The following is a 26976-nucleotide window of genomic DNA, read 5'->3' as shown; positions in this document are numbered from 1 at the left end:
GTCATGAAGAACTAGCTGGTGCAGTGAAGTATACATATTGAATGCCTGAGGAACTGTCTTGTGCCTTAGACGTCATCCTCAACAAAGACAGATTTATGAGAGTCCTGGGGCAAATGTTATCGCATTCTGCGCTGCAACCAGATGACTGATAGGGGGTGCATTTCGTGGATGTGACCGGCATAGGTGATGCAGCTATCAGGTGGGATGAGTTGGCGGAGAGAGCTTCCAGTTTTACAGCTTAGAATAATCCAGTAATGACTTGAGAAAATCAGATCAGCATCAGATCAGACGGTTCACTAAATTAGTGTTTCGGATCACTATTCTCTCACCACAACCGATGAAAGGACTCTGATGAAAGTTAATTGACATGAGATTTTTGCTCTCTTTCTCTCCACAGCGATGCTGCTCGCTCGTTGAGCGCTTCCAGCATTTTCTTTTTCTATTTCAGAACCAGCATCTAATGTGTCATAAGACATGAGCTGCCTACAACTCGTGATGCGTACCATGAGATTATGTTCTGATGATTGAAAATTCTGTCATATTATTCAGAATGAATTAAATGAGCAGGTAGAAATAAAACACAAAGTGTTAGAATATGTTAGCATGTCATTTTTGTTTAATTTAGTTTAGTTTACAGGTTCAGTTTATTGTTACATGTACCGAGCTACAGTGAGAAGCTTTTGTTGCGTGCTATCCAGTCAGCGGAAAGACAGTACATGATTACAATTGAGCCATTTACCGTGTATAGATCCAAGATCAGGCAGCACATAGATTGGTGAAATTTTGTGTCTAGCTTTGGAGGTACAGTGTGGAAACAGGCCCTTCGATCTAACGAGTCCGCACCGACCAGCGACCAGAGGTGCACTACTTCTATCCTACACATGGGACAATTTACAGAAGCCAAATAACCTACAAACCCGCACATCTTTGGAGTGCGAGAGGAACACCCACGGGGTCACCGGGCGAACGTACAAACTCCGTATAGACAGCACCCATAGTCAGGATGGAACCCGGGTCTCTGGCGATATAAGGTAGCAACTCTACCGCTGTGTCACCCCAAGGAATGGGACATTTCTTTAGGCGAGGATTGTAGTGGGGGGTCGGGGGGGGGGGGGGGGGGGGGAGTAAGAGATCTGGAAGAGAGGTGGAGACAGGACAAACCCATGCAGGTTATAGGTTAGACAGAGGCCAGAGATGAAAAGACAAAAGCTTGTGAGAGAGGAGGCATGAAATGTGAGGCCAGAGTAAGGGATATAGTAGGATAGAGGGAAGGGGGATTGTGGGGAAAATGGTTGCGTACCTAGGTGGGGCACAGGGAAGAGATGGGGACAAAGATGGGGGGCGGGTGGGGTTGGAGAATTCAATGATCATAGAGAGAGTCCTAGAGTCACACAGCGTGGAAACAGGCCCTTCAGCCCAACTTGCCCACACCGACCAACATATCCCATCTACACTAGTCCCACCCGCCTGCGCTTGGCCCATATCCCTCTAAACCTGTCCTATCCATGTACTTGTCTAAATGTTTCTAAACATTGCGATAGTACCTGCATCAACTACCACCTCCGGATGCTCTTTCCATGCACCCTTTGTGGGGAAAAAAAGTTACCCCATAGGGTCCTATTAAATCTTCCCCCCCCCTCACCTTAAACCTATATCCTCTGGTTCTTGATGCCACTCCGCTGGGGAAAATACTCTGAGCATTCACCTGGCCTATTCCTCTCATGATTTTGTACACCTCTATAAGATCACACCTCATCCTCCTGCACCCCAAGGAATAGTCCTAGCCTGCTCAATAGCTCAATAGCTCAGGCCCTCGAGCCCTGACAATATGATCATCTATGTACTTTTAAGACTCTGTGTGTGTGTGTATGTCATTTGTTTTGCCTTTGATTCGTTACTCCGCCAAAACCAGACCCAAAAATGCAGAGATTTTTACCATTTCGCTTGCGATTTTACTTTTACATTCGCACATCCACTCCTCATTAAATTTAGTCATTTGTCTGTACACATTTTTAATAAAATCCTTCCCCACTCCCCCCCCCCTCCCCCACTCACTCATTTTGTCGCCTCCTGCTGGCCACCATAATGGCTGCTGCCGCCCGGCTCTCCTCCACTCCCCCGCCCCCCCCAGGCCCGGCTCTGTCATGCTGGCGGAAGGCACAGATCGGCTGCTCCCCCGCTGCTTTTGTCCGTCCTCGCTGGCGGCCCGCAGACTCACTCGGGATCACGCCCGCCCGCCCTCTCCAGCCTCCCCCCCTTCCCCGTACTCGGGGTCTGAAGCGCCGAGGATGCGAGGCCTCACAGTCTCTGATGGGGCCGCTTTCACAGACTTAACAGTGAGCGGCCCCCGCGTTTAACCAGGGCTCTGGGAACTCGGCATCTGATGGGGACGAGGAGGCTTCCAGAGGGAAGGCAGGGACTACTTAGAATCTAGTAGCAGAGTGGCTCCGTTAATGGATTCATTCCACAGTGAATTCAGTTCGGTAATAACCCCCCCCCCCCCCCCCCCCTTCTACTCCCCATCTCCCCCTCCCACTCTCCACCCCCCTTCTCCACCCCCCCCTTCTCCTCCCCCCCTCACCCCTTCGCTCCTCCCATCCATACCCCTCTCACCCCCTCACCCTTCCCCTCTCTCACCCCCTCCCCCTCTCATTCCCCCACCTCTCACCCTCCCTTCTGCCCACCTCTCCCCCTCCCTTCCCCCCCACCTCTCCCCCTCCCTTCCCCCCACCTCTCCCCCTCCCTTCCCACACTCCCTCTCCTCCACTCCCCTCTCCCCCTGTCTCTGCCCCTCTCTCCCTGTCTCTGCCCCTTCTCTTTCTGCCCTCACACTTTACCCACCCCCCCCCTAGAAGCGTCTGTGAGTTGGGGGCTATGCATCAGTAGATAGGGCCGTTATGGGGTAAAAGGAGCAAATTAATAATATTGATATAATATCAAGGGGGTAGTTAGCGTGTGTGCGGGGGGGGAGGGGGGTAGTTAGTGTGTGTGAGACGCCACATGCTGCCCTCCCCGCAACCGCACATTGGGGGAACAGACCCAACGGGTCTGCACTTGGTCTAGTACCATATATATCTGAAGGAAGACACAAAAAGCTGGAGTACCTCAGCGGGTCAGGCAGCATCTCTGGAGAAAATAAATAAGTGACGTTTCAGGTCGAGACCCTTCTTCATATATCTGACTCTGGCTTTTCAACATAGTTTATGCGCTTGTGAATCTAACCGTCTTGTCGACATAGTAACCACTCCCCTCCAGCCCCTGCCCCCTCTGTTGTTGACCACTCCACAAGAAGCGTACAGGTCCCACTCCCTCGCTTGATGGGCCCCTGCGCACTGACAGGTTGATGCAATAGCGAAGGCTTCAAGCTCAATTACAGTAAACAAGTCAGTCTCAGGATTGCAACCTTTTGATGAAATATGTAGTAAATTTCTCATCAGGATTCCAACCTGGTACTAACTGCGCACTTCATCACCGGGGTTTTCATTGCTCAAGTGAGATGGGCAGTCTGCGTAAATTGAATGAAAATAACCATTTTTAAAAAGGGGGCTTATTTATAGATTTGGTGATTGTCGGCTGAGAGGAAGCATATGGTGACTGAAGAAATTGCTGCTAATTTAAGTTCATTACACAGCTGTTTAGACAAGCTAAATAATAGATGATAAAGACGTGGAATTTCATTACAAGCAGGTTAATATTTCACTGTAACATGATTGATGAGCACATATAAGCGATCTTGCATCTTTTTCTTTGTAGACTATCTGTAATAGGGATATGGTCAACTACTCCAGAGAATAACACCGAGCCATAGAATTTAATGTAGCTTATAAAATTTGACCGTCTAATGCTTAAAAGCTTGCTAATCTTAAAGCGGGGATTGACAGATTCGTGATTAGTAAGGGTCTCAAAGGTTATGGGGGAGATGGCAGGATTGAATGGCAGAGTGGACACGATGGGCCGAAATGGCCTAATTCTGCTCTTATGGCTTATGAACATGAATTACAGTCAGGTTTCTGATTTTGAGGCCTCAGATTGCCCTCATAAGTTTAGCAGCTCAGAAGGCACCGCCTCAGAATAAATGGACGTACCTTTAGAAAGGAGATGAGGAGGAATTTATCGAGTAGATGATGGTGAATCTGTAGAATTCATGGAAACATAGGAAATAGGTGCAGGGGTAGGCCATTCGGCCCTCCGAGCCAGCACCGCCATTCAACATGATGATGACTGATCATCCAAAATCAGTACCCCGTTCCTGCTTTCTCCCATTATCCCTTGATTCCGTTAGCCCTAACAGCTCTATCTAACTCTCTCTTGAAAACATCCAGTGAATTGGCCTCCACTGCCTTCTGTGGCAGAGAATTCCGCTTCATGCCGCACTTCTGTAGAGACCAAGACATGGGTGTTTTTAAAGTGGGAAGTGATGTTCTTGATTTGGAAGGGCATCAAAATTTACGGGGAGAAGGCAGAAGAATGGGGTTGAGAGGGGGAAATAGATCAGCTGTAATTGAATGGTGGAGTAGATTCGAAGGGCTGAATTACCTGATTTTGCTCCTATGTCTTATGGTCCATGGTTTTTTGTTCCCCATTTCTGCCATCTGAATACTCATTTTAAGATGTAAAAAAATCTACCTTGTTATTTCAGTCTTGCAAAGTGAGAGGTAGTGCCCCCTTTGGCATTCAGTGAGATGCTAGTTATTTATTTTCCTACTCTTTAACAAAAGAATATCCCAAATAGGAGCAGAAATAGGCCATTAAGCCCCCTGAGCTGGCTCCACAATGCATCAAGATCATGGCCCTTTTCCCTCAGCGCTGTTCTCTAGCACAGTTCCCATATCTCTGGATTTCCTCAGTATCCAGAAATTGGTGTCAATGACTGAACCACCACACATTGCAGGCTATTGAATTCTGCAGATGCGCTACCATCTGAATGAAGACATTTCTCCATCTCTCTGTCTCCTGATGTCATAGAATTATCAGTTTAGTTTATTGTCATGTGTACTGAGGTACAGTGAAAAGCTTTTGCTGCGTGCTATCCAGTCAGCAGAAAGACAATACATGATTACATTCGATCCATTCACAGTGTATGGATACATGATAAGGGAAGAACGTGTAGTGCAAGGTAAAGCCAGTAAAGTCCGTTCAAGGATAGACCGAGGGTCACCAAAGATGCAGATAGTAGTTCAGCACTGCTCTCTGGTTGTGGTAGGATGGTTCAGTTGCCTGATAACAGCTGGGAAGAAACTGTCCCTGAATCTGGTGGTGTGCGTTTTCACACTTCTCTACCTTTTGCCCGATGGGAGAGGGGAGAAGAAGGAATTATACAGCACAGAAATAGACCCTTCAGTCAAACTTGTCCATGCTAACCACCGGAAACAAAAGGGGGACCAGGCAGCATCTCTGGAGAAAAATGGATGGTTGATGTTTCGGGTCGGGACCCTTCCTCCAGCTGGAAGCAGAATGCACACAATACTCCAAATGCGACCTACCCAAAGTCCTATACATCATGGCTGCAACATGAGTTCCTAACTCTTGTATTCAATGGCCCCAGCAATGAAGACAAACATACATAGAAACATAGAAAATGGGTGCAGGAGGAGGCCATTTGGCCCTTCATTGTGATCATGGCTGATTGTCCCCAATCAATAACCCGTGCCTGCCTTCTCCCCATATCCCTTGATTCCACTAGCCCCTAGAGCTCTCTCTTAAATCCATCCAGTGACTTGGCCTCCACTTCACAACTCTCTGGGTGAAAAAGGTTTTTCTCACCTCAGACTTCCCCTTTACTATACGACTACTATACTACATACCATATGACTTAATTTAGTTTAGAGATACAGCGTAGAAACAGGCCCTTCGGCCCACCAAGTTGACGCCGACCAGCACATTAACACTGTCCTACACACACTTCTTTACCACCGTATCTTCTCTGAACCATTCCTCAATGCACGTCAGAAAATCACTCCCATCTGTCACCTCGCGCCTTCTCCAAATTGGTTGCTATTTTCTTTATAGTGCAAAAGTTGCTGACTTTCATTGCGCACTTAACAGTAAAACACTTAGCTAGTGCTTTATTCTTCAATTTGCTGATGCCCTGGTTAAAATTTCTTGGCTTGCATATTTCCAAAGGATTTTTTTTTTAATACAATTGAATAATTCCCTAAGGGGAACATTGCACTTGTAACATTTTAATGAGCTATCTAGTCAATTTTTCATCGGGAATCTATCTTGAAACTAACTACCTACTTTGTCATCGAGCCTTATCTTGCTCAGGTGAGTTGGACACCCCAGTTAAATTGAATCGAAATGATGGTTTTTATAATGGATCTTATTTATAGATTTGATCAGTATCAAGAGAGATGAAACATGTGGTGACTTAAGGATATTCAGCTAAGATTCAGGCAGGACTGTGGGATTAATCTCCAGGTTTTACAAAGCTCGGTGTGGAACTTCAAGAATTGGGGCATGTATCAGAAATAGCCTGTAGTGTTAGTAATAAATTATGCTCTTGTCGAAGAAAGGCAACATTTAAACTGACTTAACATCGTCGAGCCCTACACAGTGTTAGGAGAACAGACAGCCTCAGGGGATCAAATGGACAGCTGGAAAATTCAGGTTTTCTCCCCCCCACCTCCATGTGTCCAGAAATGTCCTCTCCCCTGACTTTCAGTCTGAAAAAGGGTCTCGATCTAAAACGTCACATGTTCATTTTCTCCAGAGATGCTGCCTGACCCGCTAAGTTACTCCAGCATTTTGTATCACCTGTTCCTTTTCCCCAGAGATGATGCCTAACCCGCTGAGTCACTCCAGCATTTTGTGCCTATCCCGACCTGCAATGTTGTCTGTCCACTCCCTCCGCAGATGCTGCCTGACTCGCTGAGTCCCTCCAGCACCTTGTATTTTGCTCAAAATTCCAGCATCTGCAGTCTCTTTGTGTCTCAATGATCCCGGTGAAGGCTGGGCAGCAGACTGACATGGTCCTGGTTTTATTGATGTTCTTGCCTGAATGGTCTGGTGGTTCATTCTTCATGCAACAAGCTCACCTTCTCCAGAAAAGTTTGTCCTAACATCTACATCCATGTTATTATAATTATCTTAACTTTGCGATTATTATTATTAGGGTTGCACGGTGGCGCAGCGTTAGAGTTGCTGCCTTACAGCGGCAGAGACCCAGGTTTGATCTTGACTACGTGAGCTTGTCTGTACGGCGTTTGTACGTTCTCCCCATGAACCCGCGTGGGTTTTCTCCAGGTGCTCCAGTTTCCTCCCACACTCCAAAGACATACAGGTTTGTAGGTTAATTGGCTTCGGTAAAATTGTAAAAATGTCCCTAGTGTGTGTAGGATAATGTTAGTGTCCGTGGATTACTGGTCGGCGCGGACTCTGTGGGTTGAAGGGCCTATTTCCGCATTGTATCTCTAAACTAAACTAAGCTAATGACAAGATTGCTGACTGTACCATTCATGTTTGCTTTTGAACAAAATTATACATTGAAAGCTCACCACACTCTGTCCCTAGCAGTATACTGCTGTGGATTCGAGATTGGTTGTTAAACAGAGTAGGGATGATAAATGATTTTTGGTTTGGGGAACTGATCAGGGAGGTGCTGCAGGGATTAGTGCTGGGACCCCAGATGTTCACAGTGAATATCAATGATTTGGATGAGTGAGTCAATTAAAATATGTTCACATTTGACGCCAATCTAGATGGTAATGTGTGAGCTGTGAGAAGGATGGAGCAACACCTCAGAGGCTCGTGTGTTAAGTGAACGGACAAAGGCAAAGATGGAATATCATGTGGGAAAATATGTGGTGATCACGTTGGCTAAAAAACGACGAGTATGAGCTTTCTAAATGGATAAAACCTAAATGGATGCAGGGGCGGAAAACCCGGGTGGGGGGGGTGGCCAGAGGGGACACGTCCCCCCCATGTTTTGAGAGGTGGGGGACATCCCCCCGAGGTTTTTGTGATCCGTATTTTAAAATGATCGCTTTCCGCGAGACAGTGGGGGTGGGACTGATGATTGGAGGAGGGAGGAGGGGGGGGGGGGGTGGGACTAAGGATAGAGCACGGCGATTGGAGGAGGGAGACGTGGCACAGACCTGCGCCTCATCCGCAGGCAGGATCGATCCCGGCCGGGTCTCCGGCGCTGTCCCGAGTGCCTCCCCCCCCCCCCCCCCACAGGTGGCCAGAGAGGTCGGGGGTCAGACGCGAGCTGTGCCCCCAGGCCCACAGCCAGCGCAGAGAAACAGCACTAAACCCAGCTCAACTCTGCCTGTCCCGCCAGGTTAACCCGCCTGGACTTGCGGGAAATATGGCCAGCGCGGAGAAGCAGCGCTGGTGTCCCGTCAGTCCAGACAGGGCTGCAGTTAACCCGGTGAGACAGGCAGAGTTGAGCTGCATTTAGCGCTGAATTGAGCCTCCGAAGCCTCGCGTGTGTGAGTGTGCGCATGCGCGCGCGGCTGCCAAAAAATTGTGTCCCCCGTCCCCTCCATGTATTGATAGCGAGTTCCGCTCTTGAAAGGATGATATATGAAGATATTAGCACGCAACGAAAGCTTTTCACTGTACCTCGGTACACGTGACAATAAACAAAACTAAATTAAAAATATAAAGAACCGCAGATGCTGTTTGAGAAAAAGAGACTCAAAATGCTGGCATAACTCAGCAAGTCTGGCAACATCTCTGGAGAACATGGAAAGGTAACAATTTGGGTCGGGACCCTTCAGTCGGATTGTGGTGGGGGGGGGGGGGGGGGGTAAAAGCTGGAAGAGAGGAAGGGCAGGACAAAGTCTAGTGAAGGATAGGTGGATACAGGTAAGGAGATTTTTTGATAGGCAGATGGTTGGACAAAGGTCAGAGATGAAAAGACAAAACGTGTGGGATAAGGATAGAAAACTTAAAGGGGGTGGTTTCTCAAAGAGACCTAGGTTTCCTTGTACATAAAAGTTAACATGCAGATACAGCGAGCAATTGGGAAGACAATTATTATGTTCACCTTGATTGCACGTTGACTTGAATATGGAGTAGAAATGCTTTGCGCCATTTGATCCACCAGATTGCTCCAAGGATGACGGATTTCTTACACAAGAAGAGGTTAAGAAGACCAGGCTTGTTGTCTTCAGTTTAGAAGAAGGAGGGGTGATGTGATTGAAACGTCCAAAATTATGATGGAATATGGGGAGAGCTGGTTTCCCTGGCTGTGGCATCTTGAACCAGTCATAGTGGTATAGCATGGAAATAGGCCCTTCGACCCAACTCGCCCATGCTGAACTAGATACCCAATCTACACGAGTCCAATTTGACAGTGTTTGCCCCATATCCCTCCAACACAAATCTTTTCTATCCATGTGCCTGACCAAGTGTCATAAGGTCATGTGCTGCGATAAGATAGAACTTTATTTATCCCAGGAGGGAAATTAAATGTATTAAATTATCCCAGGAGGGAAATTAAATGATAGGAGTAGAATTAGGGCATTCAGCCCAACAAATCTTGTCCGTCATTCAATCATGGCTGATCTATCTCTCCCCCTCCTAATCAAATTCTCCTGCCTTCTCCCCATAACCTCTGATACATGCACTAATCAAAAATCTATATTTCTGCCTTAAAAATACCCACTGACTTGGCCTCTACAGCCTTCTGTGGCAAGGAATTCCACAGATTTACCACCCTCTGACTAAAGAAATGTCCCTTCATCTCCTTCCTAAAAGAACGTCCTAAACGTGTATTTTAATTTATTTTCATGTTAATAAGTGATAGGAGCAGAAATAGACCATTCGGCCCATCAAATCATAAACTCCACCATTCAATCACATCTTTCCCTCTCGACCCCATTCTCCTGTTTTCTCACCATTATCCCTGACATCCTTACTTATCGAGAATCTGTCAATCTCTGCCTTAAAAATACCCAATGACTTGGCCTCCACAGCTGTCTGTGGCAATGCATTCCACAGATTCACCACCCTCTAACTAAGGCAATTTCTCCTCATCTCATTTCTAAAGATACATCCTTTTATTCTGAGGCAGTGCTCTCTGGTCCTAGACTCTCCCACTAGTGGAAACATCCTCTTCACATCCACTCTACCCAGGCCTTTCACTATTCGTTAAGATTTTATAATACCAGCCTCAACTACTTCCTCTGGTAGCTCATTCCATATACCCACCGCCATCTCTGACTGAAAGTGTTGACCCTTAGGTTACAGTTTAGTTTATTGTCACGTGTGCCGAGATACAGTGAAAAGCTTTTTGTTGCCTGTTAACAAGTCAGACAGAAAGACAATACATTGATTAGAATCTAGCCATTTACAGTGTATAGAAACATGATAAAATGTCGCTGTAGGAATGGAGATAGAAGAGTGTGGACCGATTGTAATGAGAATTTGTAGATCTGCTTCTGTGGCTAGCATGCAAATAGTCGCCTATGTTGGGCGCCATCTCCCATTAAATCTTTTCCCTCTCACTGTAAACCTATCTCCTAGATGCAGGAAAAATGTTCCCCATGTTGGGGGAGTCCAGAGCCAGGGGTCACCGTTTAAGAATAAGGGGTAGGTCATTTAGGACTGAGATGAGGAAAAACTTTTTCACCCAGAGAGTTGTGAATCTGTGGAATTCTTTGCCACAGAAGGCAGTGGAGACCGATTTACTGGATGTTTTCAAGAGAGAGTTAGATTTAGCTCTTATGGCTAACGGAATCCAGAGATATGGGGGAAAAGCAAGAACGGGGCACTGATTGTGGATGATCAGCCGTGATCATATTGAAGGGCGGTACTGGCTCGAAGGGCCAAATGGCCTACTCCTGTACCGATTTTCTATGTTTCCTCTGAGCCTTTTCCCCTAAAGTGTCAAAATGATTATGAGAACAGTTCCTATGCTAATTCAGTGCAAAAACTACTGGTTCCATCCCACAGCCCAAAACAACTTTTCCATTTGCTGCAAACTATTTCTCACTCAACTAAAACATAACTTTTTTTCCCTGTGTGTCCTAATTATAGTTCCTGCATGAGGTCTCTTATCAGGCAGTGTTTGAAAATCCACATGTAGAACATTTAACTTTCTCTATTAATACATTCCATTATTTCCTCGAAGTTGGTTAAATGTGTCAGTGAAATCTGTGCTCCCCGTCTATAATTAAACAATTTTCTCACGGAATATTAATGGTGCTTATCTCTAAAAAATAGTTATTACGTACAATCATCTGGAATTGTTTTCTCATTTTGTAAAGGAGTGTCACGTCTGCAGGTTTGGTGAAAGGTTAGAAACATTTCACCGCATCGTGTTATAACGGTTGTGTGTAAGGTCTACAAGCGGAACCTATAGAGCCAGTTGCCAGATGAAGTACATAGATATAGTTCAAGTTCCAGTTACATTTATTATCACATGCACCGATTGGTACAGTGAGATTTGAGGTACATAGAAAACATAGAAAATAGGTGCAGGAGTAGGCCATTCGGCCCTTCGAGCCTGCACCGCCATTCAATGTGATCATGGCTGATCATCCAACTCAGTATCCTGTACCTGCCTTCTCTCCATACCCCCTGATCCCTTTAGCCACAGGGCCACATCTAACTCCCTCTTAAATATAGCCAATGAACTGGCCTCAACTACCTTCTGTGGCAGAGAATTCCAGAGATTCATCACTCTCTGTGTAAAAAATGTTACCATACAGCCATACGAATAAAAAGAACACAATACACGATAGAGTTTCACATAAACATCACCACACAGCGAAATCAACATTCCCACTGTGAGGGAAGGTAATAAAGGCAAATTCAGTCATCTTCCTCTTTGTTCACCCGTGGTGGGGGCCTTTGAGCCCTCCGCAGTCGCAGGAGTATTAAACAGGCCCAACACTCCGGAGCTCCACACGGCGATCCCCGGTAAGGCATCGCCCGCTCCGCGATGGAATCCAGTGCTGCGCCGCTGCTGAAGCTCTGGCCGGTGTCCAGCAGGAAAGGCCGCGCCAATCCAGATGGTAGGCCACGAGGAGGGGGCGAAGATGCGACTCGGAGAAAAAGATGCTTCTTTTGCGATAGAACAGTAATAGCAACAGTACAGCACAGGAACAGGCCCTTCGGCCCGCAAAGTCTGTGCCGAACATGATGCCAGGTTCGGCTAATCTCCTCTGTCTGCGTGCGATCCATTTCTTTGCATAGCTATGTGCCTATCTACATGCCACTATCGTATCTGCTTCCACGACCACCCCTGGCACCCATCACTCTCTGTTAAAAAAACACTTGCCCTGTGCATCGCCTTTAAATTGGATAGGCGAGGTTGAGCGGGATATTGGCCAAACACAGGCAGGTGGAACTAGCGTAACCTCTGTAGACCCGGCAAAACTGATAATACGGCAATGGTCTGGAACCAAGGGTGCCGGAAAATCAGTGGTGGACCTGTAATTGGAGCGATATATTGGGACCATGACAGATTAATCCTGACAGACGATACAGAGTGCTGGATGACAGACGATACAGAGTGCTGGACTAACTCAGCGGGGCAGGCTGCATCTCTGGAGGACACGGGTAGGTGATGCTTCAGGTCGGACCTTTCTTCAGACTGAAGAATGGTTCCGAACCGTAAAGTCACTTGTTCCTTTTCTCCAGAGATGCTACCTGACCTGCTGAGTTACTCCAGCACTTTGTGCCTATCTCCGGTATTAACCAACATCTGCAGTTCCTTCCTGCACAGATTAATCCTGATTCAGTTCATGAGATGAAGAAAACGGATGGTGATAGAGGGGACTGGGAACCACCGGCCCAAACTTAACTGTTCATTCCAAGCACGTTAAGTTTAGCATACGTCATATCTTTAGCTCAACGTAGAAACATAAAACAACGTAGCACAGGAACAGGCCCTTTGGCCCACATTGTTTTGTGCCGAACATGACGCCAAGTTAAACTGATCTCATCTGTCTGTACATGATCCATGTCCCTCTATACCCTGCACTTCCATGTTCCTATCTAATAGCCTCTTAAACACCGCTATCATATCTGCCTCCTCCACCGCCACCCCTGGCAATGCGCTCTATGTCCCCATCACCCTCTGTAAACAAAGCTTGCCCTGGACATCTCTATTAAGCTTTCCCCCTCTCACCTTATGAATGAATGAGTAAGTTTATTGACCAAGTATTCACATACAAGGAATTTGCCTTGGTGCTCCGCCCGCAAGTGACGACATGACATACTGTGACAGTTAGGAATGACACATAAAACGTTAAACATTAAAATTAAAACATATCGATTAAACATGTGAATAATATAAAATACCAGGGCAAAAGAGTCTACAGATTTTTGGTTATTGAGTAGAGCTACTACTCGTGGCAAAAAAAACCCGTCCAGTATTGGCCATTCCCACCCTGGGATAAAGGTTCTGACTGTCTACCCTATCTATCTTGTCTCCCATCTACTTTCCAACCTCCGATGTCCCGGAGACAACAATTTAAGTCCATCTAACCTCGCCCTCTAATCCAGGCAGCATTCTGGTAAAGACCTCAAAATGTTATTTTTCCAAAAGAAACAGCTTCTGAATTTAAATAAGTCGTCACTGTCTACTTCCTTCAGACTGTTTGATTGATCTCTCATTCACGAAACACGGTTTCTGCAGATTAATTCTGGATTTGCCCTCGTCGGCTCCACCGTTTCATTTATTCCTGAGGGTTGACAGCTTTTCACAGTCCCTCGGTTCCTTTAAATTCCGACAAATTCCGACAATTGACTCTCACCACAGGTCTTTCCAGTCAGTTAGTGTCCACATTGTACAAAGGCTATTCAAGTTGCAATATTTTACATTGCCTCTGCAACTGTCGTCATTTCTTCAGCATATTCATTCTTCTGTATACTCCCAGCATCATTTTGTGTGCTGCGGCAACTAGAATATTGCGGTCTTTTCAGAGGAAAATTATGCCGCAATCTATAAATCTACACAGGATCACTTCATTGTGTGCAGGAAGGAACTGCAGATGCTGGTTTATACCGAAGATAGACACAAAATGCTGGAGAAACTCAGCGGATCAGGCATCATCTCTGGAGAAAAGGAATAGGTGACACAAAATGCTGGAGTGATGCCCCTGTCCCACTTAGGAGACCTGAACGGAAACCTCTGGAGACTTTGCGCCCCACCCAATGTTTCCGTGCGGTTCCCGGAGGTTTTTGTCAGTCTCCCTACCTGCTTCCACTACCTGCAACCTCCGGCAACCACCTGCAACCTCCGGGAACCGCACAGGGAAACCTTGGGTGGGGCGCAAATTCTCCAGAGGTTTCCGTTCAGGTTTCCTAAGTGGGACAGGGGCATAACTCAGCGGGTCAGGCAGCATCTCTGGAGAAAAAGGAAAAGTCTGAAGAAGGGTCTTGTCCTGAAACGTCACCCAGTCCTTCTTTCCAGAGATGCTGCTTGTCCCGCTGAGTTACTCCAGCATTTTGTGTATACCTTCTGTGTAAACCAGCATCTGCAGTTCCATTGTACACTGCTCTTTGATTTCTTGCATCCTTGCCCAGAGCTGTTCCCAAACCAAGCTGTGATGCAGCCTGACAGTGTGGTTTCTATGGTGCATCTGTACAAGTTTGTAAGAGTCATTGGAGACATGCCTATATCCTCAGTCTCCTGAGGATGTAGAGACTGTTGCTTCAATGTGCTTGGTCAATGAAAGATTGTTGGTAATATTCATGGCCAGGAGCTTGAAGCTTTGAACAATTTCCACTTCGGCACCATTGATGCTGATTGGGACATGTACTCCACCACACCTCCTGAGGTCGTGAACTAGCTCCTTCCTCTTGCTGACATCGAGGGGGAGGTTATTGCCTTGACACCATGTTACTAAGCTTTCTATCTCTACCTACATTGGAGAAACCGAACAACAGATCTGGTGATCACTTTGTGAAACACCTTCGTTCCGTCCGTGGGAGCCACCCAGCCAGTTTAATGCACCTTCCTATTTCCATTATGTCCTCTGTGTCTGAGGCCTCTTCACTGTTACAGCAAGGAACAGTTGAGAGGGATATGGGCCAAATGCGGACAAATGGCACTACCCCAGAAAGCCAGCTTGGTTGGCATGCAGAGGGTGGACCGATGAGCCTGCTTCCTTGCTGTACAGCTCTGTGACTCCGACAACGCCCAACAAACTCAAGGAACATCTCATTTTTCATTTAGATAGCCTGCAGGTTGAAATTGAATTTTCATCCTTACATAACTTGGTCATTCTTTCCGTGGTATCTAGACTGGCCATTTGTCATTCCTCGTCATCCTGACTGTCATGTCTCATTACTTTCATTGCAAGGGCGGCAGGGTGGCGCATTGGTGGAGTTGCTGCCTTACAGTGCCAGAGACCCGGGTTCGATCCTGACTACAGGTGCTTGTCTGTACGGGGTTTGTACGTTCTCCCCGTGGCCTGCGTGGGTTTTCTCCGGGGTCTCCAGTTTCCTCCCACATTCCAAAGACATACCGATTTGAAATTGAATTGGCTTGGTATAATTGTAAATTGTCCCTCGTGTGTGTAGGATAGTGTTAGTGTGCAGGGATCGCTGGCCGGCACCAACTCGGTGGGTCGAAGGGCCTGTTTCCATGCTGTATCTCTAAACTAGATTACCATATAACACTGCAGAGCTTTCACAACAGCAGCAACCACAGATAAAGGAGTTTAACTTTCCCTTAACCACATTATCTCACCCTATCAGAGAAATGCCCCCTTTCCCCTGCCTTCTCTGCTGCGTTGACTAACTTGTTTCTCTTTCTCAATTCTGTTGAAAGATCTCAGACCTAAAATCATCCAGTATTTTTTCTTGGCACAGATGCAGCCTGACCTGCCGTATTCTTCCGGCATTATCTGTTTGTGTTTTAAAACTCTAGAGATCATGCAACACCTCTTTAACCTGGATGGTGCCTGAATTGGCACGAACATGCTTAGGATAGAACATAAAGACATGCATCATAGAAACAGACCCTCTGGCCCATCGTGTTCACATTATGCTTCAATATATTCTGAACAAGGGTTCTGACCCGAAACGTCACCTATTCTTTTTCTCCAGAGGTGCTGCCTGACCCGGTGGGTTACAGCAGCATTTTGTTCACAAGTTCACAAGTGCTAGGAGCAGAATAAGGCCATTCGGCCCATCAAGTCTCCGCCTTTGAATCGTGGCTGATCTAGCTTTCCCTCTCCACCCTATTCTCCGGCCTTGTGTGTATTTTCAGTGTAAACCAGCATCTGCAGTTCCTTCCTACCCACGTTATTGTCTTTATTATGTATCTGTACATTGTGGATGCTCGATTTTAATCATGTATTGTGGAGGTTAGGCCACTCCTTGGGTCATCCCCCTCGGCTCTTGAGGGACAGGGTCGGTTGTCTGGCCAAGGGGTTTCCCGGTTGCTGCTCGGGGGTGTTCTGTGTGTTTGCCAGGCTTGATTAAAGGACTTCTGAAGGTGCCTGGCGTCTAGCCTTTTCCTGACCTGGTCCAGGCCACTACAGTATTGTCTTATCGCTGACTGGTTAACGCACGACAAAAACTTTTCACTGTATCTCGGTACACGTGACAATAAACTAAACTAAACTACACATCCTTCAACTAATGTAATTTAATTCTCCCCACGTTCCCCATAAACACCCCCACCCACATTCTGCCAGTCACCTACACAGAGGTATACACCTACAAGAGGGCGCTCTATTCGAAAGGAGGTGAGGAGGAACCTCTTTAGGCAGAGGGTAGTTAATCTGTGGCACTCATTGCCACAGAGGGCTGTGGAGGCCAAGCCAGTGGATATTTTTAAGGCAGAGATAGACAAATTCTTGATTAGAACGAGTGTCAAGGTTTATGGGGATAAGGAAGGAAGGAAAATAGGATTAGGAGGCAGAGATCAGCCATGATTAAATGGCGGAGTAGACTCGATGGGCCGAATGGCCTAATTCTACTCCTATAACTTGTGAACTTGTGAACCAGAGGCAACTTATAATAGCCTGCTTGTCATTGGGACATGGGATAAAACATGAGCATCCAAAAAAATCCACACACACAGAGAACGTGCAAACTCCACACAGACAGCACCCGAGGTAAGGATTGAACCTGGGGCTTTGCAGCTGTGAGGCAGCGGCTCTACCAGCTGCGCCACCGTGCCGCTCCCCACTTGTACTGATTTCAAAGAATGAGCATAATAAGTGTTTTCTTAAGCTGTCGCCTTGTCTCTTCTTGCATCAGCGGAGTTCCCTTCTGGATCAGGTTGCCGTAAGACAAACAAGAACCAGAAAAAAAAAAACACGTGTGGCTCCAAGTGTATGATTGACTTGGAAGCAAACTCTCCCATAATAGGCAGCAGATGTGCAATACCCAGAGGGGAGATAACCAGCAAAAGGCAATTGTGTGGTCAGAAGAGCACTGCCTTTTGTATTGCACACAAAGAGCATTGCTTGTCAACTCGTCAACATCTCTTACGTTCAGATGTCGGTTAGTATGATTTGGACAATTGATCATTGATAACAGTTCAGTTTAGCGACACAGCACGGAAACAGGCCCTTCGGCCCACCGAGACTATGCCGACCAGCGATCACCCCGCACATTAACACTCTCCTCCACACATTAGGGACAATTTTCATTTACACCAAGCCAATTCACCCACAAACCCGGACGTCTTTGGAGTGTGGGAAGAAACCGAAGATCCTGGAGAAAACCACGCGCTCACAAGCAAAACGTACAAACTCTGTACAGACAGCACCCGTAGTCAGGATTGATCCAGGGCCTCTGGCGCTGTAAGGCAGCAACTCTACTACTGCGCCACCTTGACCCCCTAACCTGTATACTTTGGAGTGATGATATAACTTTTGATATGTTTTGACTGTTACTGAAAAACACTCTGATTTGTAGCCTGTCGTCTCCTCAAACTGATTAATAGCAGTATTACATATTTGCTCTCTGTTTAGAATAAGTAGCTGAGTTGAAAAGAATAGGTAACCTACCTAAGTGATGTAGTATGTACCAAATTAGATATTATCTATGTTGACTAAGATGTGCATACTTATAAAAATAATCTTCATGCAATATTATATTCATCATTGAATTTAATCCAAAATGCAAACAATCTGGAATCTTATTACTTACAATGTGGATTTGAAGTGTTAATTGGTTGTTTGGAAATACGTTCTAAAAAAATTGTTGGACACCATTGCTGATGATGCAGTTGCCTTGGATTTAAAAGGATCTCCTTCCTACATTAACAAATATATATGATAACAATCTCCTACTTTAAGACTTGTCCCACCCCGGTCATTCTTCCTTCTCCCTGATCCAAACCAGCAGAAGGTACAGAAGCAGAAACTGCGCGCCACCAGACAGCTTCTTCCCTTCTGTCATCAGTCTGCTGAACGGTCCTTCCATAAGCTAGGGTACTGTCCAATTCATCTCTACCCCATTGTGGACATTGGACTTACAGCAAGATTTGCAGCGTTAAGGTGCTGTAACTCCTATTGCAAAACAGGTGGTTAACCAGGATTAAAGGTGGCGCAGCGGTAGAGTTGCTGCCTTACAGCGCCAGACTATGGGTGCTGTCTGTACAAAGTTTCTACGGCCTCCCTGTAACTGTGTGGGTTTTCCCCGGGAGCTCCGCTTTCCTCCCACACTCCAAAGACATACAGGTTTGTTGGTTAATTGGCTTTGGTAAAAATTATAAATTGTAAAACTGGGTTGGCGTGGACTCAGTGGGCCAAAGGCCCTGTTTCCACATTGTATTGTATATCTAAAGTCTAACGTTGTCAGGCAACATTTGGCACCAAGATTTGTCTTGTTCTTGTTCTTGTTCACATACAATGTATTCCCTGGGAATGGAGGGATATGAATTATGTGTGGTATTAAGTTTGGCATAGACATTGTGGGCCGAAGGGCCTGTACCTCTGCTGTACTGTGTGTTCTGTTCTATGCTGTAGTTTTCTCCAAAGTAGAATATTTGTATTCCCTGGAATTTAGAAGGAATGAGAGGGGATCTTATTGAAAGATATAAGATTATTAAGGGATTGGACACACTAGAGGCAGGAAACGTGTTCCCAATGTTGGGGGAGTCCAGAACCAGGGGCCACAGTTTAAAAATAAGGGGCAGACTTATTTAGAACAGAGATGAGAAAAATGTTTTCATCCAGAGAGTTGTGAATCTGGAATTCTCTGCCTCAGAAGGCAGTAGAGGCCTATTCTCTGGATGCTTTCAAGAGAAAGTTAGATAGAGCTCTTAAAGATAGCGGAGTCAATGGATATGGGGAAAAGGCAGGAACGTGGTACTGATTGAGGATGATCAGCCATGATCACAGTGAATGGCGGTGCTGGCTCGAAGGGACAAATGGCCTACTCCTGCACCTGTTGTCTATTGTTTGATTCTTGAAGAGAACAAATGAAGCTACATTTCACTTTTTTCCCTTAATGTAAGTTGATATGGTGACAGAAGGCTCCTTTGCATAACAATATTCTTTAGACTCTATCAACGGCATAAAGATGGGATTATTTGTCTGAAGTCTGAAGAAGGATCTCGAATGGAAAAATCACCTATTCCTTCACTGCCTGACCCGCTGAGTTACTCCAGCTTTGTGTGTCTAACTTTGGAATTATTTCCCATTCCATTTGATAGTTCTGTTCCCACAGCCTGTTTTAAGAGTGGTCGTCTGTAAAGTAAATGATTTCTATTTCTCTTGCAGAGTATCCCGAAGCCCATAGCATTAGAGCCGTGTTTTGGCAATAAAGCAGCTATCTTATCGATATTTGTACGACTACCAAGAGGATTGGGAGGAATCCCACCGCCTGGACAGTCAGGTTAGTAACAATATTCCAATTCATTTGTAACAATCGTTATTATGTTTTAAGCCATTTTTGACACTTGCCAAACAGTGGGCGGCACAGTGGCGCAGAGTTGCTGGCTTACAACGCCAGAGACCCAGGTTAGATCCTGACGACGGGTGCTGTCTGCACGGAGTTTGTACCTTCTCCCTGTGACCGCATGGGTTTTCTCAGAGTGCTCGGCTTTCCTCCCCACATTCCAAAGACGTGCAGCTTTGTGGGTTAATTGGTTTCTATAAATTGCCCATGGGGCATAGTGTACGGGGATCGCTGGGCGGCACGGATGCGGTGGGCCGAAGGGCCTGTTTCCACGTTGTATCTCTAACATAATCCGAATGCTGAAATCAAAAACGTGTCTGTATAAGGTGTCACGGTTTAGGGTGCAAGGAAACCATCAAGGTGTTGTGCTATCTAGCGTGATCTTTGACTAGGGTGGAAGTTAAAAGATTTCTGATTATTTTATTAGCTTAGAGATAGAAGTAAACATACATGTTTTAATGACTCAAAAAGATATTTCATCTGCCGTGATTTCCCCTCTGTATCTCAATGCTGCCTCATCCATCTTTGATCCACAACCCCTTGATACCCTTGCATGATAAAAACCCTGCCAATCTAGCTGGCTTTTGATGCAAACCATGAATTATTTAACAAAGTTCCCATCTCTGATCTGTTAATGTTTGCTAGTTCATCGCCATGTTATTTGGAACAGGGCCCTTTTAAACTCTGAATTTCAATATTTTACAGTTCAACTTTTTTTTTTACTCTTCACTGCCTCTTTCCGTTCTGGTCTTCTGCCTAACGATGATGCATGTTTGCCAACTGTCAGTTCAGAGATACAGCGTGGAATCAGATCCTCCGCTCCACTGAATCCACGCTGACCAACTATTAACCATACACTAGTTCCACCCTACACACTAGGCACAATTTACAGAGGTCAATTACCCAACAACTCTACACGTCTTTAGAATGTGGAAGGAAACCTTACAATAGTGACCGTTGAAATAAAGCACCATTGAAACCGGAGCACCCAGAGAAAACCCATGGGTTAACCATATAACCATATAACAATTACAGCACGGAAACAGGCCATCTCGACCCCTCTAGTCCGTGCCGAACACATAGTCTCCCCTAGTCCCATATACCTGCGCTCAGACCATAACCCTCCATTCCTTTCCCATCCATATAACTATCCAATTTATTTTTAAATGATAAAAACGAACCTGCCTCCACCACCTTCACTGGAAGCTCATTCCACACAGCTACCACTCTCTGCGTAAAGAAGTTCCCCCTCATGTTACCCCTAAACTTCAGTCCCTTAATTCTCAAGTCATGTCCCCTTGTTTGAATCTTCCCTACTCTCAGTGGGAAAAGCTTTTCCACGTCAACTCTGTCTATCCCTCTCATCATTTTAAAAACCTCTATCAAGTCCCCCCTTAACCTTCTGCGCTCCAAAGAATAAAGCCCTAACTTGTTCAACCTTTCTCTGTAACTTAGTTGCTGAAACCCAGGCAACATTCTAGTAAATCTCCTCTGTACTCTCTCTATTTTGTTGACATCCTTCCTATAATTAGGCGACCAAAATTGTACACCATACTCCAGAATTGGCCTCACCAATGCCTTGTACAATTTTAACATTACATCCCAACTTCTATACGGGTTGCGGGGAGAACGTGCAAACTCCGTACAGACAGCGCCCGTAATCTGGATCAAACCCGGGTCTCTGGCACTGCAAGGCAGCAACTCTACCGCTGCGCCACCGTGCCACCCTCTTCAACTTTTTATTTGTGTGAACTCATTTTCGTAAAATAATAAGGCAAAGCTCCATCTTCATACTGAAGGCATATTCATCGAGAAACCTTCACCGCATAGCTTTTCACACTTTCATAAATTGCATTGTTTCATTCTATTCAGGGATGGTTAAAGCCGTTTGAAGATAATATCTTCTTTCTGTACAATGCTCTAAATTGGTTTTTGATCTCTAGTGTGTTTCAAAGTCTGCTTCAAAGAAAAATCAATATTCTTTTTGTTCAACTTCACTCACCCTGTCTAATTTCTGGCCAAGGGTTGTCCTCGGATGTGCTGATGCCGGCACTGAATCCTCAGTACACGCCTGTTTTCACCATCCCAGACTTGAATAAGTTCGAGAAGGAACTGCAGATGCTGTAAAATCGAAGGTACACAAAAATGCTGGAGAAACTCAGCGGGTGCAGCAGCATCTATGGAGCGAAGGAAATAGGTAACATTTTGGGCCAAAACCCTTCTTCAAAAGGGTTTGAGGAAGGGTTTTGGCCCGAAACATTACCTATTTCCTTCGCTCCATAGATGCTGCTGCACCCGCTGAGTTTCTCCAGCATTTTTGTGTACCTTTGAATAAGTTCTAGACTATTTCTACAGGGTGGAACGGATGCGTGGCGGTAGCGTTGCTGCCTTATAGCGCCAGAGACCCGGGTTCAATTCTGACTATGGGTGCTGTCTGTATGGAGTTTGTATGTTCTCCCTATGACCGCGTGGGTTTTCTCCGGGAACTCGCACATTATAATCTCTCCTCTCTTTTAAATCTCTACTCCTACAGCAACATTTCTTACTTTATTCCCTTTATCGTGTGCACTGAGAATGGCTCGATTGTAATCGTGTATTGTCTTTCCGCGGTCTATTTAGCACGCAACAAAAGCTTTTCACTGTACCTCGGTACACGTGACAATAGACTAAACACTGGCGGAGTCACATCGGGAGTATATTTTCACCTCTGGGCTTTTCAGGAACCGGATCCTGAGTGTCAGCATCCTCCTTTAATGGGAATTCAAACTTTAGGAGGATCACTTCACTAGTGTCTCCATCTCCAAGATCGAGTCAACTCTTGATCACTTGTTAATTGCAATGAGAGAGAGTGTGTCCCAAGTGACATGATCAGCAGACGCCATTTAGACAATTGACAAGATCATCGTTTTCATTTTCTCCGAGCAAATTCATATAATGGTATTTAGTTTAGTTTAGCGATACAGTGCGGAAACAGGCCCGTTGGCCCACTGAGCCAGTACCGACCAGCGATCCCCGCACATTAACGCTATCCTGCACACACCAAGGACAATCTACAATTTTACCAAGCCAATTAACCTACAAACCTGTGCGGCCTTGGTGTGCGGGAGGAAACCAAAGACCATCCCTGAATTCTCCTCCTGTCCTCAAATATTGTATCCATCTGAGGGAACTGCCTCCCCCCCTTCGTACGCCTTTTGTTTAATTATCTAACCGAGGGCAGGAAATCTGAAAATATGGATGAGGGAAATAGACCTGGAATCACTCTTCCACCTCATTGGGTCATACAGAATTGAAACAGGCCCCTCGCCGACCAACATTCCCCATCCACACTACTCCCATCTGTCCGCGTTTAGCCCATATCTCTTTTAACCTGTCCTACCCACGTACCTGTCCCAATATTTTTTAAACATCGCGATAGTACCAGCCTCAAATGCCTCTTCCTGCAGCTCACTCCATATACCTACCACCCTTTATGTAAAAAAGAAAGTTGCCCCTCAGGTTCCTATTAATTCTTGGTTTTACAACAAAGAAGGCCGCTGTGCTCTTCGGGACCTGCAATGCTGCAGAAATTGTTTTATACCCTTCCCCAGATCTGTGTCTCGACACAATCCTGTCTCGGACAGTCAACGGACAATTCCTTCGTCTTCATGGCTTGTTTTTTGCTCTGACATGCACTGTCAACTGTAGGACCTTATATAGACAGGTGTGTGCCTTTCCAAATCATGTCCAATCAATTTAATTTACCACTGGTGGACTCCAAGTTGTAGAAACATCTCAAGGATAATCAATGGAAACAGGATAAACCGAAGCTCAAATTTGAGTGTCATAGCAAAGGGTCTGAATACTTATGTAAATGTGATTTTTCAATTTTTTTTAAATTATTTTGCAAAAAATTCTAAACATCTGTTTTCGCTTCTTCATTCGGGGGTATTGTGTGTAGATTGATGATTTTAAAAAAAAGAATTTGATCCATTTTAAAATAACGTAACAAAATGTGAAAAAAATGAAGGGGTCTGAATACTTTCTGAATGGACTGTATCTTGGTACATGTGACATTAAATTAAAATAAACTAAGCGAATCTTCTCTGCACCCTTGCCGACTGAGCAACCTAATGGAACTCATCACGTCAACGTTTTGCTCTTTCGACGGACTAACGCTTTGTTTTTTGGTGTCTCCTTTCCACAGGTCTTGCTGCAGCCAGTGCATTGGTAGACATCTCCCAACAGAAGTCCCTGGATCACAAAGAGAAATCCGGAGCGATGCGGAATAGGAAACACCTTCCCCCTGCACAGCCAGGCACTTGCATCTGATGCTGTCAATCCTCCTTTGTCAAGCCCGAATACTTTTTTTTTGAAAAACAAGAAAACTTAGCTTGAGGAGCCGGTCCACCTTCTGTTCTGAGATTATGGCCAAACACAAAAACTAAAACCATTTTGAGAAACACAGAAATCTCCATCTGCTCCCCCCCCCCCCCCCCCAACCTGCATGTCTGCGACTTTCTTACAGAAGATTACGTGCTAGTATCTATGTCTCCGAGACCAAGTTTTCTCATCAGCCCACCTTTTTGCTTTTGCCTTTGCGTTCACCTAGTGAAAACTATTGTGATAGAATTGTCCAGAGGAACAGGGAAAACTATGTTCAAAGGCGGTGGCGTCTGGTCTTTCAAATACTTTGATTCTTCACAAGGCACTTTGGACAAAATGACTCTGTATAATCCAAGAGACATAGTGGCGGATGTTAATGGGCGTGACGTTCCTTGGTTCTGACTACTGCAGCAGATTATCGTCCTCTCTTTCGGAGGGCGGTAGAGGGAAGTGAAGACCGTCTGGCTTGGCTTGCTTAGGATTCCAGCTCTGATTTAGAATGGTCGCAGGTTGTATCAACACAGGGAAGTGTATAAACATACCTCAGTTTAGATATAAACCCAACAGTAGTCTTCCAAGATAACTTCAATTACAACTTTCATAGCCTCCAGAAACCTTATAAGGAAGCTGCAAAACTAAACACATTTTATTGGAATAACACTATCAGCTGATTCTTGTTCTTCTCTCTGTAGTCAGGTTCAGGCGGGCAGGAGGCCGGGTATATTTATTTATTTTACAGGGAACATGGTAAGACGTACAAAATGGAAAGCAAGCTGATTTTTCGTTATTTTATTTGTCCCGAAAACAAAAAAGCAAAGCAAATTGGCATTACATTTTATATTTGCCCTAAACAGTGAAAGTTAAGGATGTCTTGTGGAAGAGAAATGGTCTGTATCAGCTTGGCTCGTAATCACGGTATAGCTGCTCTCGACAGGGCAGTAAGGAACAGTTCACCTCTGGAAGTAGCTTGCATGTCTAGTGATGCTCGATCAAAATTATATCTTGATCCCAATATAAGCTATCATGAGAAACAGGAAAATAAAAGACCTTCACCCATTGTAGTTATCCGCTTTACCACAATAACTCGGTGGATCTGTTCCTCAGTGATTCGGGTGCACTATGCTGGATGTCATCTCCTTAACATTTTGTAACACTAGCAAAACCGTGTCAGATAAAGCATCCAGTGTTTTTGTTTTCTGTGCTGTTGCGCTACCTTTTAATGGATGAGAGCAATATTATTTGCCTTGAGATATATATATATATTATATATATATATATATATATATATATAATATATATATATTTTTTTTTAAACTGTGGTCTTAGGGCTGGCTGGTGAGGTCGTGAAGTATCTCTAGGTTATTCTTTGCTGCTGAATGCCGAGCCAGCGATGTTGTGGTCAAAGGAGTGGAAACGTCAAACGGCCCAAGTCTATGGAAGCTGAAGATGTTGGAAACACCCAGCCAGGTCGGCAATTGCAGGGAGACCAAATGGAAGAGTTGCAAGCCCGGCCCTTCTGCAGACCCAAGTATCATGTTCATCTCGATTAGCTTCTCTTAATCAAAGACAGTTTGCCTCCAAAATGTTAAACCCTTTTTTCCTCTCAGATACCTGGAGCATGCTTCCAGCATTTCCTGACACTGAAATATTAATTCCAGATTTTAAGTGCGAGCAACTGTTTCAGATTCATTCCCTTGAGTCAAGCTGTTGATATTGCATTTTACTAATGGAAAACTAACAAAAGTGCATGATAAATCAATTTAATGTTGCCGTTTTGAGACTCGGAATTATCGGAACATTTAACTGGAGCTTACTTAATTCATGGGTTTCAAATGACCCAGAAATGTAATTATGACTGTGACCTGATGGCTATCTGACATGGTAAATTAAAGCACTCAAAGATGGATCAAATGTACATAGAACTCGCTCCGTTCTGAAGCTGCATAAATGGCAATGATTCATAATTAACACAAGAAACCTGAACTGTTGGAAGTGGTTAAATGCAAGGGGCTTCTGCAGCAACGGCAACAGCTCGCTGCGTACCAGTCTCATTCATCTCGATTATTCAACTCAGGATTCCTCCTAAGATCAAAGGTCAGTGCACAAACCCTACACTCCGGGGAGATATTCTGTCCAGTTGACTTGCGCTGGGGAAATAGGGTGGAAAGAAAGAAGGCAAGATGTCTTACTGTAATACAATTTCAACTCTCCTCGTCCAACTGTGCTGTCAACGATTGTACCAACTGATGTGGATATGAAATCAGGGCATTTTTCTTTCAAAACGTTGCTTCAAACTTTGGCATCTTAAAAGTATCTAATGGCCACTAAAACACGGATTTCCTACCAACACGAGGAAAAACTGGAATCTAAATCCTTCCCAAAAATTCAGTGGAGTAAACGGAAGGAAACAAAGATGCCTGAAATATTTGAACATTGTCTATACATCGCAAGCAACCTGATAATGTACACTTGTCTGATTAATTGGTTATGTAGTACATTCTTTGATCTTTTAATGTCTGGATGCTGTAGTCACATCTATTAAATACTATGTTTCATACTAAGGCTTTGAGAATTCATCAGCTGCCATCTGTAATCATTCATGGAGAAGTAAATTTGAATTGAAAGGGAAGTCGGAAAGATCTAAACCAAACGAATTGTCTGGTGAAATTAACATGTTGAATATTGTATTTTATAGGGAAGCAGAATTACCTTTTTTTTTGTCACAGTATTTTAACCCTTTCCTTTTCATTTTATTCTCTGTCTGCAGTGTCTAGCTATTGATGAAGA

At 45.1% G+C, this 26976-nt stretch overlaps 1 protein-coding gene across 2 annotated transcripts in view; it reads left to right on the top strand.

Moving 5' to 3' along the window:
- Nucleotides 1-26748, top strand: part of atrn (attractin) — a 358557-nt gene extending 331809 nt beyond the window's left edge. For both annotated transcript variants that reach the window (XM_033035556.1, XM_033035562.1), the window contains exons 28-29: nt 19647-19761; nt 24011-26748. In XM_033035556.1, the coding sequence (XP_032891447.1) occupies nt 19647-19761; nt 24011-24135 (240 nt within the window). In that variant the 3' untranslated portion in view covers nt 24136-26748. The remainder of the gene's footprint in view (nt 1-19646; nt 19762-24010) is intronic.
- The last annotated feature ends 228 nt before the right edge of the window (nt 26749-26976 follow it).

Source organism: Amblyraja radiata, chromosome 1 (assembly GCF_010909765.2).
Source record: "Amblyraja radiata isolate CabotCenter1 chromosome 1, sAmbRad1.1.pri, whole genome shotgun sequence".
Taxonomy (NCBI): domain Eukaryota; kingdom Metazoa; phylum Chordata; class Chondrichthyes; order Rajiformes; family Rajidae; genus Amblyraja; species Amblyraja radiata.
The sequence above is the reverse complement of the archived record's forward strand: the minus strand, read 5'-3'. Positions and strand labels throughout refer to the sequence as shown.